Below are 17,162 nucleotides of genomic sequence, written 5' to 3'. Positions count from 1 at the left end.
TACATACTTTTGTGCATATACCTTCATACTCTCTCTCACACACGCACGCACACACACACACACACACACACACATACTCTCTCTCACACACACACACGCACACGCACGCACGCACGCACACAAGTATTTGAAGTGAAGTATTTATATATGTGCGAATGAAGTATGTATATATGTGCGAATGAAGTATTTATATATGTGTGAATGAAGTATGTATGTATGTGCAAGTGAAGTATGTATGTATGTGCAAGTGAAGTATTTATATATGTGCGAATGCAGTATGTATGTATGTGCGAATGAAGTATGTATGCATGTACAAGTGAAGTATGTATACATGTGCGAATGAAGTATGTATGTATGTGCAAGTGAAGTATGTATGTATGTGCGAATGAAGTATGTATGTATGTGCGAATGAAGTATGTATGTATGTGCAAGTGAAGTACCTAAATGTATGTATGTGCAAGTGAAGTATGCATGTATGTGCGAGTTGACTATGCATTTATGGCCTAAACGGCTTCCCATACACTCGCCTATTAGTTTGCATTGCACAGTGTGCTCAGTGCGCAATTTCCGAACGCGCCTATACAGGCGATACGTGTAAAACCCCGGACATTTGAAGGAATTTATAAAACCCCCCCGGACTGCCCGGACAGCCCCCCAAAAGAGGACTTGTCTGGGCAAAAGAGGACGTATGGTAAGCCTATTCCATTGCCACGCCCACGGATAGCCGGGTGGAGGCCGCGCGGTAACGCCTGGAAAATAGAACAGCGGTGCATCGGCGCGGCAGGCGAGGCGTGACCGGCGCGTCGGACGCAGCCGGTGTGCGATAGGTTCATTGAAAATAATGGAGGCGGCTGTGTCCGCCGCGCGGGGGACGCAGCCGGTGTGTGGTGGGCTTCAGTCACATCTTCCCCTGCCCCTTTTTCACCACTTTCCCGAGGTCAGACAGTCTCGTCATTGATATATTCGGATTCAGTGTAAGCAAATGAGTCTAGAGAGGTACCTGTCGGATTAAAAAAATTTTAGACAAAAATCACCGTAGTTAAAGGTGGCACTTACCCAACGTCCTTTTGTTTCAAACAACACTTATTCTGACTCACTTTTTCACGCTGGATTCAATGGAATTGGTCCTGTTTAAAAAGAAATGTTTCGTTATTTGTCTAACCTCTTTAAAACCATTGGATATTAGGAGCCCATCTTTTAGTATGTTATATAGCTTGTCAGGACGAAATTTGTGGTTCTCCACACAAGGTCGTGTGGTTTAGAAGCTTAGCGTTACACTTTGATGCGCGATAGCTCCTCCCACAAAGGTCAAAAATGGAAGTGCCTTGCATCAACGCATAGCTATCGATAAGACGAACGCGCTGATATGTGTCTCCCTGCGCACGGATGTGTGGTTCTCAAATTTAGGATTAGCAACAAAAAAAAAATAGGATTCGCAAAAAAAACCCTCAACTTTGGTGCCCTTTTTCACCACTTTCCATTGGTCCTGTTGAAAAAAAATGTTTCGTTATTTGTCTAACCTCTTTAAGGCTTCTAAGTGAAAAACCATTGGATATTAGGAGCCCATCTTTTAGTATGTTATATAGCTTGTCAGGACGAACAATCTGATATGTGGTTCTCCACACAAGGTCGTGTGGTTTAGAAGCTTAGGGTTACACTTTGGCGCCCTTTTTCACCACTTTCCCGAGGTCAGACAGTCTCGTCATTGATATATTCGGATTCAGCGTAAGAAAATGAGTCTAGAGAGGTACCTGTCGGATTTTCTAAAAAATTAGACAAAAATCACTGAACCGTGAACCGATTCAGTGAATCGGATCATTGCCGTGGGCGTGAACCGAATCGCTCACACACTGAAATGATCCATTTGTCACACACACACACACACACACACACACACACACACACACACACACACACACACACACACACACACACACACACACACACACACACACACACACACACACACACACACACACACACACACACACACACACACACACACACAGCATAAAGTGAGAGGCAAAGTGAGTTTAACATTGTTTAATGCAATCAAATACGACTTTTCTGTGTGGATGTATGGGCTGTCAATCAGGGCGGGGTGTGTCCCTTTGAGGCAACCTTTCACAGTGAGTATTTTGATTCGTCACGGCCAGATCATTTGTAGTGCCAGGACTGGAGGGCTGCCGGTGTCGACTCCTTCCACGTCACCTCTGATTGGCTCGCGGGGTGTTCCGTGGGCGGATCCTAAGAGATAGTTCCCACAACGCCTCTTCGGCCAGGTGGTCGCTGAAGCCGTTGAAGAACGACACGATGTCCTCGTTACGACATAACGAGTAACGGCTGCAGGCAGACAGGCAGGCAGGCAGGCAGGCAGGCAGGCAGGCAGGCAGGCAGACAGACAGACAGACAGACAGACAGACAGACAGACAGACTTTTTAAAACATGTTTTTGTTGTGTAAAGTGTATTGACTCGATGGACTGAATACTACATTAGTCAAACGATGTAAACAGCAACACATTAAGGATAAAACTAAGGATAACACGGATACCAAGTCCTTTGTTTCCATTGTGGGGAAGTACATTTATTGTACTTCACCCATTCAGGACGGGAACCCCTTTTCAAGGTTCAAGTACATTCTTTGAATGTATATTCTTTCAGAGAACATTTTTAACTCATATCTTTGCTTCTGGGGGGGTCCCAGGGGGGGTCCCTGGAATAACATATTTTCAGACAGGGGTCGGAGGCATATTTCATACTATATATTGGGGGTCCTTGCTATGAAATTTTTTGAGAACCACTGACATAGAAACATGTGTTTTGAGAACCACTGACATAGAAACATGTGTTTTGAGAACCACTGACTGGGGTTTTGCAGAAAACTGTCTGGATTTAGAAGACATTTGTAGAATCGTCCTCGGGTCTAAATGGGTTACAATCTTGAGGTATTTCCAATTTTCAGTACTTTTACTTCTACTCCACTACATCACAGAGGCAAATATTGTAATTTTACTCCACTAGTCTACATTACTTTTGATTATTATTATATATATATAAAAAAAAAACATGCATTACCCACTTCAGCCATATAAGGCCTAGATACAATTCGGCCATTTGAAAATAGCCGATCTACAAGCTCACAATGTGTCACATTGTGACACATTGTGAGCTTGTAGATCTGCTATTTTCAAAAGTTTAAAAAAAAAACTTGAAATGGGACATATCTGCGTAATGAGTACTTTTACTCTGGACATTGCAATATTGATACGTTTACTTTAATTTCGACCGATTCTACAAATGTTTTCTGAAAACCCCATGTTTCTATATCAGTGGTTCTCAAACTATTTCATGTCAAGGAGCCCCAAAATTATATGTAATTGGCCGCCGACACCCATCTGAAAATATGAAGCAGATATTTCAGTTAAAAACATTCGCTCTGAAAGAATATATATTCAAAGATTTGCGCAACATTTTCACGATTTAAACAAAATAGCAGACCTACAAGGTTGTAGCGCGGCACTCGGTGCCGCGCTACGAGCTTGTAGATCTGCTATTTTTCAATAGCTTAAGTATAACATAATGCTTAAAACACCAAAAAACCAGAATTTCTTTTCTCCACCACTGGTGCTACGGTACCGGTCCAATTCAGAACGAGAGAGGGGAAAAAAAGCTAAACGAACGTTTGTTGAAAACTCCTCACGGTGTCCAGGATGTTGAACTGCTGCCAGCGCTTGGAGAAGTTCACCTTTGACCCCTGTGATGTCATCACCTGGTCAGGGTTCCCCAAGTGGACAAAGGTCAGGTCCTGCAGGATCAGACCCCTGGACAGACAGACAAGGTCAAAGGTCATACGTACAGATATGGAATGCATGCAGGTCATAAAGTCATACATACAGATAGGGAATGCATGGAGGTCATAAGGTCATGCATGGAGGTCAAAGGTCATACATACAGATAGGGAATACATGGAGGTCGTAAGGTCAAAGGTCATACGTACAGATAGGGAATACATGGAGGTTCCACTTCCGCCAAAGCTGTTCTGTAGTTTCTGAACGATGATGAGCTGTCAATCAAACTGCTGTACTCCTCCAAGGCCTGGACACACATGCACACACACGCACACACACACAAGAGCGTGCACACACACACACACACACACACACACACACACACACACACACACACACACACACACACACACACACACACATCGATGAGACAACTGCAGTTGATTAAGAAGAGTGTTGTTTGACTCTAGCCTCGCACTAAACCAGGAAATGGGACGTCAATACTATTTATGTATTTATGTATTTAATGTAATAGTAAATCTGTGTATATAAAATATATATTTCCCGGCAAGTAGTTGGTTTATGCCTATGTACTGTATGTCAACCATGACATTTCGCCCGGGGTTAAGAGTATCTCTGTGGGGACGCGTTTGTGTCCGAGCATAGGCATGGTAACGCCCCGCCTGCCTGTGATTGGTCTACTGACACTGCCCGTCTTGACTTCCCTCCAAGACGCGAGGTTACTCCGTGGTGAGATTGAGAAATAAATAATACAACGAGAGAATGACAGCTTGGCACGTGCGACAGAATGCAGCCTTGTAACTAACTTGTAAGTTTTATTTGTGTAGAAGAGGCAATCTTATTGTTTATGCGGCTGCCGTTTGCTTTGATTGAATATGTATGTTGTACTATGATTTGATTTGGGTAAATAAAGTGTTACGTGTTGATTATCGTGTATTAATCTAATTATAGTAAACTAATACTATTACACTAAAAAGGATAAAGATGAAGGGAAAATATACCTTTTTATAGTACGGTACAATAATGTAAACACTTTATTTTAGAACACACCCAAATCATATTATGGCGTGCATGTTCAATCAATTATTCCTTCAAAGCAAACGGCATAAACAATATTAGTTTGCCTCTTCTACAAAAATAAAACGTAAAGTTAGCGTTCTCTTGTATCATACCATACTACTAGTATTATTTCCCACCACGGAGTAACCTCGCATCAGACGATTCCAGGCATCCAGCATGTATCCACCTCGGACGGAGCTCGGAGGACAGTAGGCCAATCACAGGCAGGCGGGGCGTTACCATGCCTATGCTCGGACACAAACGGAATTCACGCTGTGGGGACACAGGGGGTTTAGAGTGTGTGTGTGTGTGTGTGTGTATGACCTCTGCAGTGCTTCGTTGCCAGTCCAGTCTGCTGAGTGGAGCGCTGTCCAACGCAGAGAGAACACACAGGTAGGAGTTGAAGTTATTCAGCTTCCTAAGGTGCTGCACACACACACACACGCACACACGCCACACACACACACACACACACACACACACACACACACACACACACACACACACACACACACGTAGTTTATGTCCACACAAAGGATATGCATAATCCATAAGGACACAAATATTATAGCCGGTGCATTAAAGATACATCTGCAAAGTCATGGCATGTGTTTTCATGATACAACAGGCACTCAGTACTCTATGGGTATAAGTAACAGCGTCTCCGCCATATATGACCTGACGGCTGCCAATTATAGCAGAGACACCACCATATTTTGCCAGCCTTTTTGCCTCCACACACACACACACACACACACACACACACACACACACACACACACACACACACACACACACACACACACACACACACACACACACACACACACACACACACACACACACACACACACACACACACACACACACACACACACACACACACACACCAAAGGGGGCTTGGGCCCCTGCCCTGTTAGTAGTCTGTTGAAACGAGGCAGCGTTCAGGAGAACTGCAGCATTTTACGCTGAAAAAAATTGTTTAGAAATCAATAGCTATAGACTAGAGCAGTGGTTTCCAAACCTTTTCATATGAAGGACCCCCAAATTGACACTAATTAGCCCCGCGGACCCCCATTTGAAAAGATATGCCAGAGACCCCCATAAGAGAAGATTTTTACGGCTCTAGCAGTGATTCTCAACCCGTTTAATTTCAAGGACCCCCAGTTTGACATGCATTTTAGTCTACGGACCCCCATTTAATGACATTTCTATCTCTGGGACCCCAATTTATATTGTAAAATCAATGTTAATTTAACTCTGAGAGCGGGTCCATTTGGTTCTATTTGTACACACTCTGAGTTACAGACCCATATGGGTCCATTTGGTTCCTAACTATCATTTAGCTGGGGACCCCCTGGAACTCCCTCAAGGACCCCTGGTTCCACTGGCCGCACGCACGCACGCACGCAGAGGCACAGAACGTGCACGCCACTGTCCTCACTGATCCAGGTTCAGCGGCACGAGGTCAAAGGTCAAATTTTACCTTCATAACTTTGATGAACTTCAGCAGCAGTTTCTCTCTGTCCGTCTGTCTGTCCTGAAGAATGACCACCGAACGAACCCTGACACGCGCGCACACACACACACACACACGCACACATACAGTTCAGTTGTTATGTCATTAACAGTGGTACTGCGTAAACCGCGTTCCCCGCTATTTCATCCATGTGTCGGTGCTGCGTAATACGCTAAACCCGCTATTTCTTTAATGTGTTTAATTCGACGTTTTTTTTATATTTAAAAAGAAAGAGCGGATTCGTGACGAGGCCGTCGCGTTATGATGACGAAACCCAGAAGTCAAGCCATGCTCTGGGCTGCTAGGGCTTCTGGGAAAATGAGTTCAATGCAAGTGAACGAGCTGTTTGTTTGGACTACAACATGCTGTGGAGGCTGTGTTCGTCTCGCATCGTAATGGCGGCATGTTTTTCTCTTCAACAACAAACCATGGGACTATTTTCCGTCAGATCTTCATGGATCAAAGCTGCAAATACTTTGGCGTTATGCTCCAAAGGTAATAAGACAATTTAGGCAGCAGGTAGGATGAATTTAAGCATTATTTTATGCTTTAGCTGTTGAAAAATAGCAGATCTATTGAGCTCATAGCACGAGATTACCAGAAGGAGACGCTGTTGAAGTGCTGAGTGAACTCGGTCAGGTTGGGACACTTCTCTTCATTCTGTTCCTTAGACCATAGCAACACCTCTGGAAGCTAGACAGGCAGAGAGACAGACAGACAGACAGGCAGAGAGACAGACAGACAGGCAGAGAGACAGACAGGTTGGGAAACTTCTCTTCATTCTGTTCCTTAGACCACAGCAACACCTCTGGAAGCTAGACAGGCAGAGTGACAGACAAGCAGAGAGACAGACAGACAGGCAGAGAGACAGACAGGCAGAGAGACAGACAGGTTGGGAAACTTCTCTTCATTCTGCTCTTTAGACCACAGCGACACCTCTGGAAGCTAGACAGGCAGAGAAACAGACAGACAGACAGGCAGAGAGACAGAGAGACAGGCATGCAGGCAGGGAGACAGACAGACAGACAGACAGACAGACAGACAGACAGACAGACAGACAGACAGACAGACAGACAGACAGACAGACAGACAGACAGACAGACAGACAGACAGACAGACAGACAGACAGTGTGCACATGTGCGTGTGTGTGTGTGTGTGTGTGTGTGTGTGTGTGTGTGTGTGTGTGTGTGTGTGTGTGTGTGTGTGTGTGTGTGAAACTGTGCAAAATGTTAATGTGTTTCGAGTCAGGAAGTCCATGAGAGGTCAGAGTTCATACCTCTATCTTATAGAAGAGCTCAGAGTCCAACAGTGTGAGCTGTTCTGCCACGTCCTTACTGCTAAAATCACTGAGGGTCCCTGGCCTGTAGGGGGAGACCAGGGGGGCAGTCAGCCAGATATTTCGTGAAGCCTCATTTGAAATCGGTAGTTCATATAATGGCCTGTTGGACTGCTGGACTGGACCCAAAAAGCCCCATAGCTCCATAGAGGCCCATGTATTTTGGCCCAACTTCACCTAGACTGTATTACCTTAATAAACATGGTCATGAATACTTTCTTCTTCCAGTCACTAGTTTAAAGTCTCATTTCTAATGTCATAATATTCTTTTTGGAAAATTATGGTCCCATTAATTAAAAAAATGACCATAAAGTCGCGTATGTTCTGAGGGGCGTGGCTACCGTTACAGTCTATGATCGGGATTCCCCTCCCACTCAAGAGTCTTCTCCTCCCACTCGAGTCAAAATAAAAACCAACGGAGAAAAAGGGGGGAAGTCCCGCCTCGTTGTCTGGGCAGCCAATGACCAGCTGGTACAAAACGGAGCCAGCCAATGGCCAGCTGGTACCAAACGGATCTAGAAAGATGGCGACTTACATCAGGAATTAGCATATCATTACAGGCTTCATTTTACGTTCATGTTAGACCCGGGGAACGCTTTGTCCATATTTTTTACAGTCTATGGGGGAGACACACACCACAATATAAACTCCTAAAATCCAGATGGCAATGTCGAGGGTCAATGAGTTAACCCATTTTGTGCGGAAACCCTGTTCCCGCACAAAATGGTGCGGGAACTACATGCTTTAGCTGTTGAAAAATATCAGATCTACAAGCTCATAGCGCGGCACCGAGCACCGCGCTACGAACTTGTAGGTCTGCCATTTTTGAAAAATCGTGAAAATGTGGCGCAAATCTTTGAATATATATTCTTTCAGAGCAAACGTTTTTAACTCAAATCTTTGCATCTGGGGGGGGGGGGGGGTCCCTGGAACAACATATTTTCAGATGGGGGTCGGCAGTCAAATACATTCTAGGGGTCCTTGACATTAAATAGTTTGAGCACCACTGACATAGGTTTTTGAGTGGTGCAACCACTCCAAGGAACAGCAATGTCCCTATGTGACTATGTCCCGATGTTTAGAGTACCAATAGGGGCAAAAGTGACGCTATTCTGCCAGAAACAGAGAGAGAGAGAGAGATAGTGTTGCACTGTTGCCTGCTAATTAGAGAGAGAGAGAGAGAGAGAGGCAGGGGGAGAAGGGAGTTGCACCACTCAGCAACTGGCAACGCTGGGGGCGTGTTCTCTCCTCCGTGTCACCAGTGCCCATACCCGAAGGCGGGGTTGGCGAAAGGGCCTTTCTGTATGTGTGGAGTTTGCATGTTCTCCCCGTGTCCCCCTAGGGTAGGTACCCTCACATGTTCTCCCCGTGTCCCCTGGGGTAGGTAACCTCACATGTTCTCCCCGTGTCCCCCTAGGGTAGGTAACCTCACATGTTCTCCCCGTGTCCCCCTAGGGTAGGTAACCTCACATGTTCTCCCCGTGTCCCCCTAGGGTAGGTAACCTCACATGTTCTCCCCGTGTCCCCCTAGGGTAGGTAACCTCACATGTTCTCCCCGTGTCCCCCTAGGGTAGGTAACCTCACATGTTCTCCCCGTGTCCCCCTAGGGTAGGTAACCTCACATGTTCTCCCCGTGTCCCCTAGGGTAGGTACCCTCACATGTTCTCCCCGTGTCCCCCTAGGGTAGGTACCCTCACATGTTCTCTCCGTGTCCCCCTAGGGTAGGTAACCTCACATGTTCTCCCCGTGTCCCCCTAGGGTAGGTAACCTCACATGTTCTCCCCGTGCCCCCTAGGGTAGGTACCCTCACATGTTCTCCCCGTGTCCCCCTAGGGTAGGTAACCTCACATGTTCTCCCCGTGTCCCCCTAGGGTAGGTAACCTCACATGTTCTCCCCGTGTCCCCTAGGGTAGGTACCCTCACATGTTCTCTCCGTGTCCCCTAGGGTAGGTACCCTCACATGTTCTCCCCGTGTCCCCTAGGGTAGGCACCCTCACATGTTCTCCCCGTGTCCCCCTAGGGTAGGTATCCTCACATGTTCTCCCCGTGTCCCCTAGGGTAGGTATACCTCACATGTTCTCCCCGTGTCCCCCTAGGGTAGGTAACCTCACATGTTCTCCCCGTGTCCCCTAGGGTAGGTACCCTCACATGTTCTCTCCGTGTCCCCTAGGGTAGGTACCCTCACATGTTCTCCCCGTGTCCCCTAGGGTAGGCACCCTCACATGTTCTCCCCGTGTCCCCCTAGGGTAGGTATCCTCACATGTTCTCCCCGTGTCCCCTAGGGTAGGTACCCTCACAAAAACATGCAGTAATCCTGGTCTCTAAACTGCCTCCCCCTGGCCAGCCGGGGCGCCTGATGGAGGGGAAAGGAACTGGTTGGAATAACGTGTTCCTTCCACGCGCTACGTCCGGCCGGGGAAACTCCCCCTGTCAGCTGAAAAGAAGCAGCTTGGACTCCTCATGCATAGAAGGAAGCATGAGGTCAGTCCGTTGCTCTCCCAAGGTTGGCAGAGGAAGTGTAGCGCCCAGGATTAAATTCGATAATTGACACTGGGAGAAAAAATGGGTTTCAAAATCGTGGGATAAAGATTGATAAAAAATAAATAGAGCATCTGCAAAATTCCTAAATTGTTAATTGTGTTGTGCTGATTGGCTAAGGTTGAAGGGCGGAGCCTACCTTGCGGCCACACCCATTGCCGAGAGTGGGCGGAGGGACAGAGGAGAGCCAATCAGCTTCCGTCTCTGCACCATCTTTGACAGGAAGTTGGCGCGCAGGAGGCAGGCCAAGGCCAGCTCTCCTCCAATCACGAGCCTGAACACCAGTTCCATCAGCAGAACCTGCAAATCACAGTCCAGTTCCACGGCACTGGACACGCCCACCCCGGCACGTGTAGACACACGCACACGCATAAACATTAGAGACAGATACAAAAGCTGTGTGTGTGTGTGTGTGTGTGTGTGTGTGTGTGTGTGTGTGTGTGCGTGTGTGTGTGTGTGTGTGTGTGTGTGTGTGTGTGTGTGTGTGTGTGTGTGTGTGCGTGTGTGTGTGTGTGCGTTCTTACCAGATTTCGTCCACCACTCTGACCAGCACCAGGAATGTGTTCTTACTGGCTCTCCGGTTCACAGGTTCGATCCCCTTACACAAGTGTCTGTACGTGATGTTAGTTAAGGTATGACGTCCCACCGGAAAATAACAGAGTGTTGCGCAACAGAAGCTCCCAGCCTTGTGGAGCAACAGAAGCTCCCAGCCTTGTGGAGCAACAGAAGCTCCCAGCCTGTGGAGCAACAGAAGCTCCCAGCCTGTGGAGCAACAGAAGCTCCCAGCCTTGTGGAGCAACAGAAGCTCCCAGCCTTGTGGAGCAACAGAAGCTCCCAGCCTGTGGAGCAACAGAAGCTCCCAGCCTGTGGAGCAACAGAAGCTCCCAGCCTTGTTGAGCAACAGAAGCTCCCAGCCTGTGGAGCAACAGAAGCTCCCAGCCTGTGGAGCAACAGAAGCTCCCAGCCTGTGGAGCAACAGAAGCTCCCAGCCTTGTTGAGCAACAGAAGCTCCCAGCCTTGTGGAGCAACAGAAGCTCCCAGCCTGTGGAGCAACAGAAGCTCCCAGCCTTGTGGAGCAACAGAAGCTCCCAGCCTGTGGAGCAACAGAAGCTCCCAGCCTGTGGAGCAACAGAAGCTCCCAGCCTTGTGGAGCAACAGAAGCTCCCAGCCTGTGGAGCAACAGACGCTCCCAGCCTGTGGAGCAACAGAAGCTCCCAGCCTTGTGGAGCAACAGAAGCTCCCAGCCTGTGGAGCAACAGAAGCTCCCAGCCTTGTGGAGCAACAGAAGCTCCCAGCCTGTGGAGCAACAGACGCTCCCAGCCTGTGGAGCAACAGACGCTCCCAGCCTGTGGAGCGATGCGATCGGTTTTGATATCAATAATGTCCGTCCTTTTGATCAATCTTCGTCTTGAGCGCTGGGCGTTACTAATTGATAGGGCGGAGAACTCTGTCCTGTGCGCTCAGGGTGTTAACGTGTACATATTTGCATTTTAACCTGTGTGTGGACATTCATGGGAAAGCTGCCGGACAAGGGAGAGATGTGAAATGATCAGATTATGGAATCGCCTTATCCAACTGCCAGAAGAGAGGATTACGAAAACTATATTTAATTGGAATAAAATATGTAATCATCCGTGGATAAGAGACGTCTCCTCAATTTTCGCACTTTCTGATTTAAACATATATATTTTTAAATAACCTTCATTGTAACATTAATACAGTCAAATATAAACTGTCAATGTTACATCAGCAGCAATGGAGGGTGGACATTGTGAAAAAAGCTAAATTAAGGAATTATATTCAATTCAAAGAGGACTACATGACTGAACCTTATGTTCTGGTGCTTTACCTCTGGCAACTTGGCAAGTTGAGGTGGGCAGATATACTGGCATTCCTGAGGAGCAGTGACTGTGTTCTCTGTGACCTGGGAGTTGTAGAGGATGAGTTTCATTTTGTTTTCCACTGTCCAACTATTCCATGATTTAAGAAACTCTTTATTTGAAAGGAATCAGGATAAGAATCCAGATTCGTTTTTTAATGTCTGAATGTTTTATGTTTTAGGAAGAGTTTTTGTTTTTGGAAGATTCATAGAGAAGTCATGGCAGTTACGTTGGAGAACGATGTATCCATGAGAAACTAGTCTATGTATTTTGTGTATATGTATCACTATGTATGTACAATTTTGTGAGTGTCTTGTAAACCTGTGCGGGCTGGGCATCGTATGATGTAGGACACTTTAATAAAAACTATATCTATCTATCGTAAATTGTGAAACTGTGTGTGTGTGTGTGTGTGTGTATGTGTGTGTGTGTGTTTGTGTGTGTGTGTGCGTGCGTGCGTGCGTGTGAAGGATATCTGTGCTGTAGTTTGCTGATGACATCATAGGGGCTGATGAAACTTCTGTAGGTGGAGAGGAATGCTTCACAGTACAGCCTTTGATCTGCGCACATACACACACACACGCACGTGCACACACACCACACACACGCACACGAACGCACGCACATTTGCACGCACACACAAAATGACATTATTTCCACCGATTACTCCCCACTGAGACTTGAACTCATGGATATTTTTTGTCACATTCCTAAGCCAATAGTTTGACCATAGACTGTAAAAAATATGGACAAAGCGTTCCCCGGGTCTAACATGAACGTAAAATGAAGCCTGTAATGATATGCTAATTCCTGATGTAAGTCGCCATCTTTCTAGATACGTTTGGTACCAGCTGGCCATTGGCTGGCTCCGTTTTGTACCAGCTGGTCATTGGCTGCCCAGACAACGAGGCGGGACTTCCCCCCTTTTTCTCCGTTGGTTTTTATTTTGACTCGAGTGGGAGGAGAAGACTCTTGAGTGGGAGGGGAATCCCGATCATAGACTGTAACGGTAGCCACGCCCCTCAGAACATACGCGACTTTATGGTCATTTTTTTAATTAATGGGACCATAATTTTCCAAAAAGAATATTATGACATTAGAAATGAGACTTTAAACTAGTGACTGGAAGAAGAAAGTATTCATGACCATGTTTATTAAGGTAATGCAGTCTAGGTGAAGTTGGGCCAAAATACATGGGCCTCTATGGAGCTATGGGGCTTTTTGGGTCCAGTCCAGCAGTCCAACAGGCCATTATATGAACTACCGATTTCAAATGAGGCTTCACGAAATATCTGGCTGACTGCCCCCCTGAGTTTGACGAGCAGCAGTGGTTCCCTATGGAGACACAAAGAGCCTCCTTTGTGTCTCCATAGGGAACCACTGTACATAAAAAGAATATAACGTTTATTGGAATCGTTTTTTACCGTTGCTGTCAATCTCAGTGGCGTGGACCAATAGCACGTCAGGAGATCCTGCTTTCACATCCGGCCCCTCCTCCTCCTATAGGTCAGACAGAGGTCATGGGTCATTTAACACTTTGTGTTAAAAAAAGAAAAGAAATTGGGCACAAGATGTGTTAAGGTGCACACACACACACACACACACACACACACGAGCCATGACGGTGACCTCTGACCTCTGTCTTCAGGGTCAGTCTGTCCAGGACGTCCTGCTGGTCCATCAGTAACACCCCCCCATCTTCATCTTCTTCATCATCATCTTCATCCTTGTGCTCCTCGCTGCCCCGCTGGTCAGGGTGGGAACTGCAGGATGCTCATGGTTATAGGGTGCAACCGCTTTGTGTTTTGTGTTTTCTCGCAATCTTATTAGGATAATGTACATTTTACATTAATGTACATGAGAGTGTCTCTGAGTCATTCAACAACACAAATTCATCATTTGGATTAAGTGCTGCATAATTCATCGAAAAAAGATCGCGATCAAGCTCTGTTGTAAGTATGAATGAGTTGAATGGCCAAGACAAAACAACTTCCTTAAAGGTGTAGTGAAACGGAAACGGTGGGCATTTTATTTTGAAGTTTCAGCTTGAAACGCTGGCTCTGAAGTTTCTGAACCAATCAGACAGTCGCATCCCTTCAGGCGATGGGATGGTAGCTAGGGACGGTAGCTATGCTACACGCAGGAGCATGAAGTGTTTGTTTACAAGTCAGATAGTCGGCCAGCTGACCCAGTTTACTGCTATTTGGCTTATTTCTACCCTATAATGTTTTCAGATACATATTTTAGCGTGATGATTAAGTTGAAACCGCGTAATACACTTATCGTTATCCTGAATGGGAATAAAAACGGAGGATTTCTGTAATCAGTAGCAGCTGTGTTGGACAGTGTTGGACGGACGTGCAGATACTGGGAATCAAACGGGTGAGCTTCATTTTTATTGGCTTTTATCGATGTGGGCCTCGACACGTCATCACGCAGTACGTTTTCAGGAAGTAATTAAAATTCTATTTTTATGGACTTTTAATCATCATACTATAATTCTAACAATGTCTGTCTGTGTGTGTGTGTCAGAAACACCGCCGTAGCTCCTCATTGCCTGCACCAATCGCTCCCACACTTTTCACACAGGCATTGACCATATGAATATGGAGGGCATAACGAAGCCCTTTCTTCGATTTGACACATTAATGATTATTAATGAATTTATTAGTGAATTAAAAACGCACCGGGCGCAGTACCCCCCACGGCCACAATGGGGGGGGGGGTAAATATCTCACAACGGGTAAGGGCTAGTATAAACAATTACACAAAAAATGAAAATTTAGGTATGGTGATATGATGACCACGGATGTGGTCTAAAAGTGTGGAAAAACATATTTTTCATTTCACTACAACTTTAATATCTCACAAACTGTACATCCTCTCTCCTCCTCAACCGTCTCCAGTGTGCCAGCCCTGATTTGAACACAATTATTTATTGGATACACATGGCATCAATTTCTGGACCATAGACATGCTTTATCTCACGCGTGTGTGTGTGTGTGTGTGTGTGTGTGTGTGTGTGTGTGTGTGTGTGTGTGTGTGTGTGTGTGTGTGTGTGTGTGTGTGTGTGTGCGTGTGTGCGTGCGTGTGTGCGTGCATGTTACAGTACCTTTCTTTGGTAATGTACACTCCATCTTCTGCCCTGGAAACCTGATGAAGACATCATCATCATCAGCTTTTAAAAACACACCTGTATGTCAAGTGCTCTTCCTAATTCAGTTTTATATGTATGTAGGCCTATGTGTGTATATGTATACATATATACGGCTTTTGGTGACTATAGCTACGATCTTGTAGGTCTGCTATTTTTCAAAAATCACGAAAATGTGGCGTAAATCTTTGAATATATATTCTTCCACGTTTTCAACTCAAATCTTTGCTTCTGGGGAGGTCCCAGGAACAACACATGTTCAGATGGGTGTCGGCGGCCGATTACATATAATTTTGGGGGTCCTTGACATGAAATAGTTTGAGAACCGCTGATATAGAAACATCAGGGGTGTTTCAGAAAACTGTCATGATTTAGAAGACATTTTGTAGAATCGTCCTCAGGTCTGAATGGGTAAGCAGACAGGACGTTTCTGTTTGGATGGGTGCCTCCTCGGAACACTTGGAATCTATCGATGTAACTTTAGTTTAACAACTTAGACCCAATAGGCAATAACTTGGGGCACTACCTACTGGCCTTCTATTTCTGTTTCTCTTTTTCTCAGGCTATCGGGTCGGTCTCGGGGCCTAACATTATGGTATGGTTGTTCGGGCCACGCCTTCATTTTCAGCTTGTGTGCGTGCCTGCGTGTGCATGCGTGTCTGTGTGTGCATGCGTGTCTGCGTGTCTGTGTGTCTGTGCATGCGTGCGTGCATGCGTGTCTGTGTGCGTGTGTGCGTGTGCGTACCAGTGGTCTCCTCTTGGGGGGCAGGCAGGGCACAGGGGGAAGGTCGTGGTGGGTCAGCTGGTAGACCGTGGGGGGGTACGCCCCCTTGTGGCTGCTCTGGGAACAGCGCTGGTAGAAGAACATGTCTGACGCACTGCTGCTGGATGTCGACATGAACTGGAGGTACTCATGGACTGGAGTGCACGCACGCACACACGCACACACACACGCACACACGCACGCACACGTACAGATTATTGATTTTCTTTGGATATTCTACTGTTAACCCATTTAGGCCTGACGTCGATTTCTATATCAGTGGTTCTCAATATTTCATGTCAAGGACCCCCACAAATTATATGTAATTGGCCACCGACCCCCATCTGAAAATATGTTGTTCCAGGAACCCCCCAGAAGCAAAGATTTGAGTTAAAAACGTTATAGAATATTCAAAGATTTGAGGCACATTTTCACGATTTTTCTAAAATAGTAGATATACAAGCTCATAGACGTAATGAGCTTGTAGATCTGCTATTTTTCAATAGCTAAAGTATAACATAATGCTTAAAACACCAAAGGGGGTTACCGCCCAGAATGGGTTAAGACTATGATGATAGGTGCTTGGTTTACTGATGATCCCAGATGACTAATTATATGCATTTGATGTATCACCTCGTGTTGTTCTTGTGTGTGTGTGTGTGTGTGTGTGTGTGTGTGTGTGTGTGTGTATTTGTGTGTGTGCGCACGTGTGTGTGTGTGTGTGTGTGTGTGTGTGTGTGTGTGTGTGCGTGTGTGCGTGCGTGCATACTCACTGTGATGTTTCTTCTCAGGGAGGGGAGGGGGGCTCGCGCTGGGAGAGGGGGGGGAGGAGACGTGGAGACGCTCATCAAAGGCTTGGTGGGAGGGGCTTCGGTGCAGAGGGGCGGGGTCATCTCCATCAGGGGGTGTGGTCTGAGAGTTGACAATGCCTACAACAAAGAGTGTGTTAATGTGTCAATGAATCCATCCATCTTCAGCCGCTTATCCGTAGTCGGGTCGCGGGGGCAACGGCTCCACCAGAGAGCTCCGGCTGTCGGGGGCACTCGTTGATCAGCCTGCGTCGGGGCCCACTGACCTCTAGTTACGCGTCTGTCATGACGTA

The 17,162-nt window shown here is 46.4% G+C and overlaps 1 protein-coding gene across 1 annotated transcript in view; it reads right to left on the bottom strand.

Annotated features, from left to right (window-relative positions):
• Nucleotides 1–2,028: 2,028 nt before the first annotated feature.
• The window catches only part of LOC310872880 (rap guanine nucleotide exchange factor 1-like), a 25,677-nt gene continuing 10,543 nt past the window's right edge, over nt 2,029–17,162 (bottom strand). The window contains exons 9-23 of the mRNA XM_083785058.1: nt 16,834–16,989; nt 16,043–16,215; nt 15,256–15,296; nt 13,780–13,906; nt 13,568–13,643; nt 12,619–12,703; nt 10,788–10,880; nt 10,403–10,591; nt 7,666–7,750; nt 6,987–7,081; nt 6,356–6,434; nt 5,194–5,295; nt 3,999–4,096; nt 3,682–3,822; nt 2,029–2,343 (exon numbers count right to left, since the gene is read on the bottom strand). Of these exons, the coding sequence (XP_083641184.1) occupies nt 2,208–2,343; nt 3,682–3,822; nt 3,999–4,096; nt 5,194–5,295; nt 6,356–6,434; nt 6,987–7,081; nt 7,666–7,750; nt 10,403–10,591; nt 10,788–10,880; nt 12,619–12,703; nt 13,568–13,643; nt 13,780–13,906; nt 15,256–15,296; nt 16,043–16,215; nt 16,834–16,989 (1,676 nt within the window). The 3' untranslated portion in view covers nt 2,029–2,207. The remainder of the gene's footprint in view (nt 2,344–3,681; nt 3,823–3,998; nt 4,097–5,193; nt 5,296–6,355; nt 6,435–6,986; nt 7,082–7,665; nt 7,751–10,402; nt 10,592–10,787; nt 10,881–12,618; nt 12,704–13,567; nt 13,644–13,779; nt 13,907–15,255; nt 15,297–16,042; nt 16,216–16,833; nt 16,990–17,162) is intronic.

The sequence above is a fragment of the Protomyctophum parallelum genome (assembly GCF_964188405.1).
Source record: "Protomyctophum parallelum genome assembly, chromosome: 15".
Lineage (NCBI taxonomy): Eukaryota > Metazoa > Chordata > Actinopteri > Myctophiformes > Myctophidae > Protomyctophum > Protomyctophum parallelum.
The sequence above is the reverse complement of the archived record's forward strand: the minus strand, read 5'-3'. Positions and strand labels throughout refer to the sequence as shown.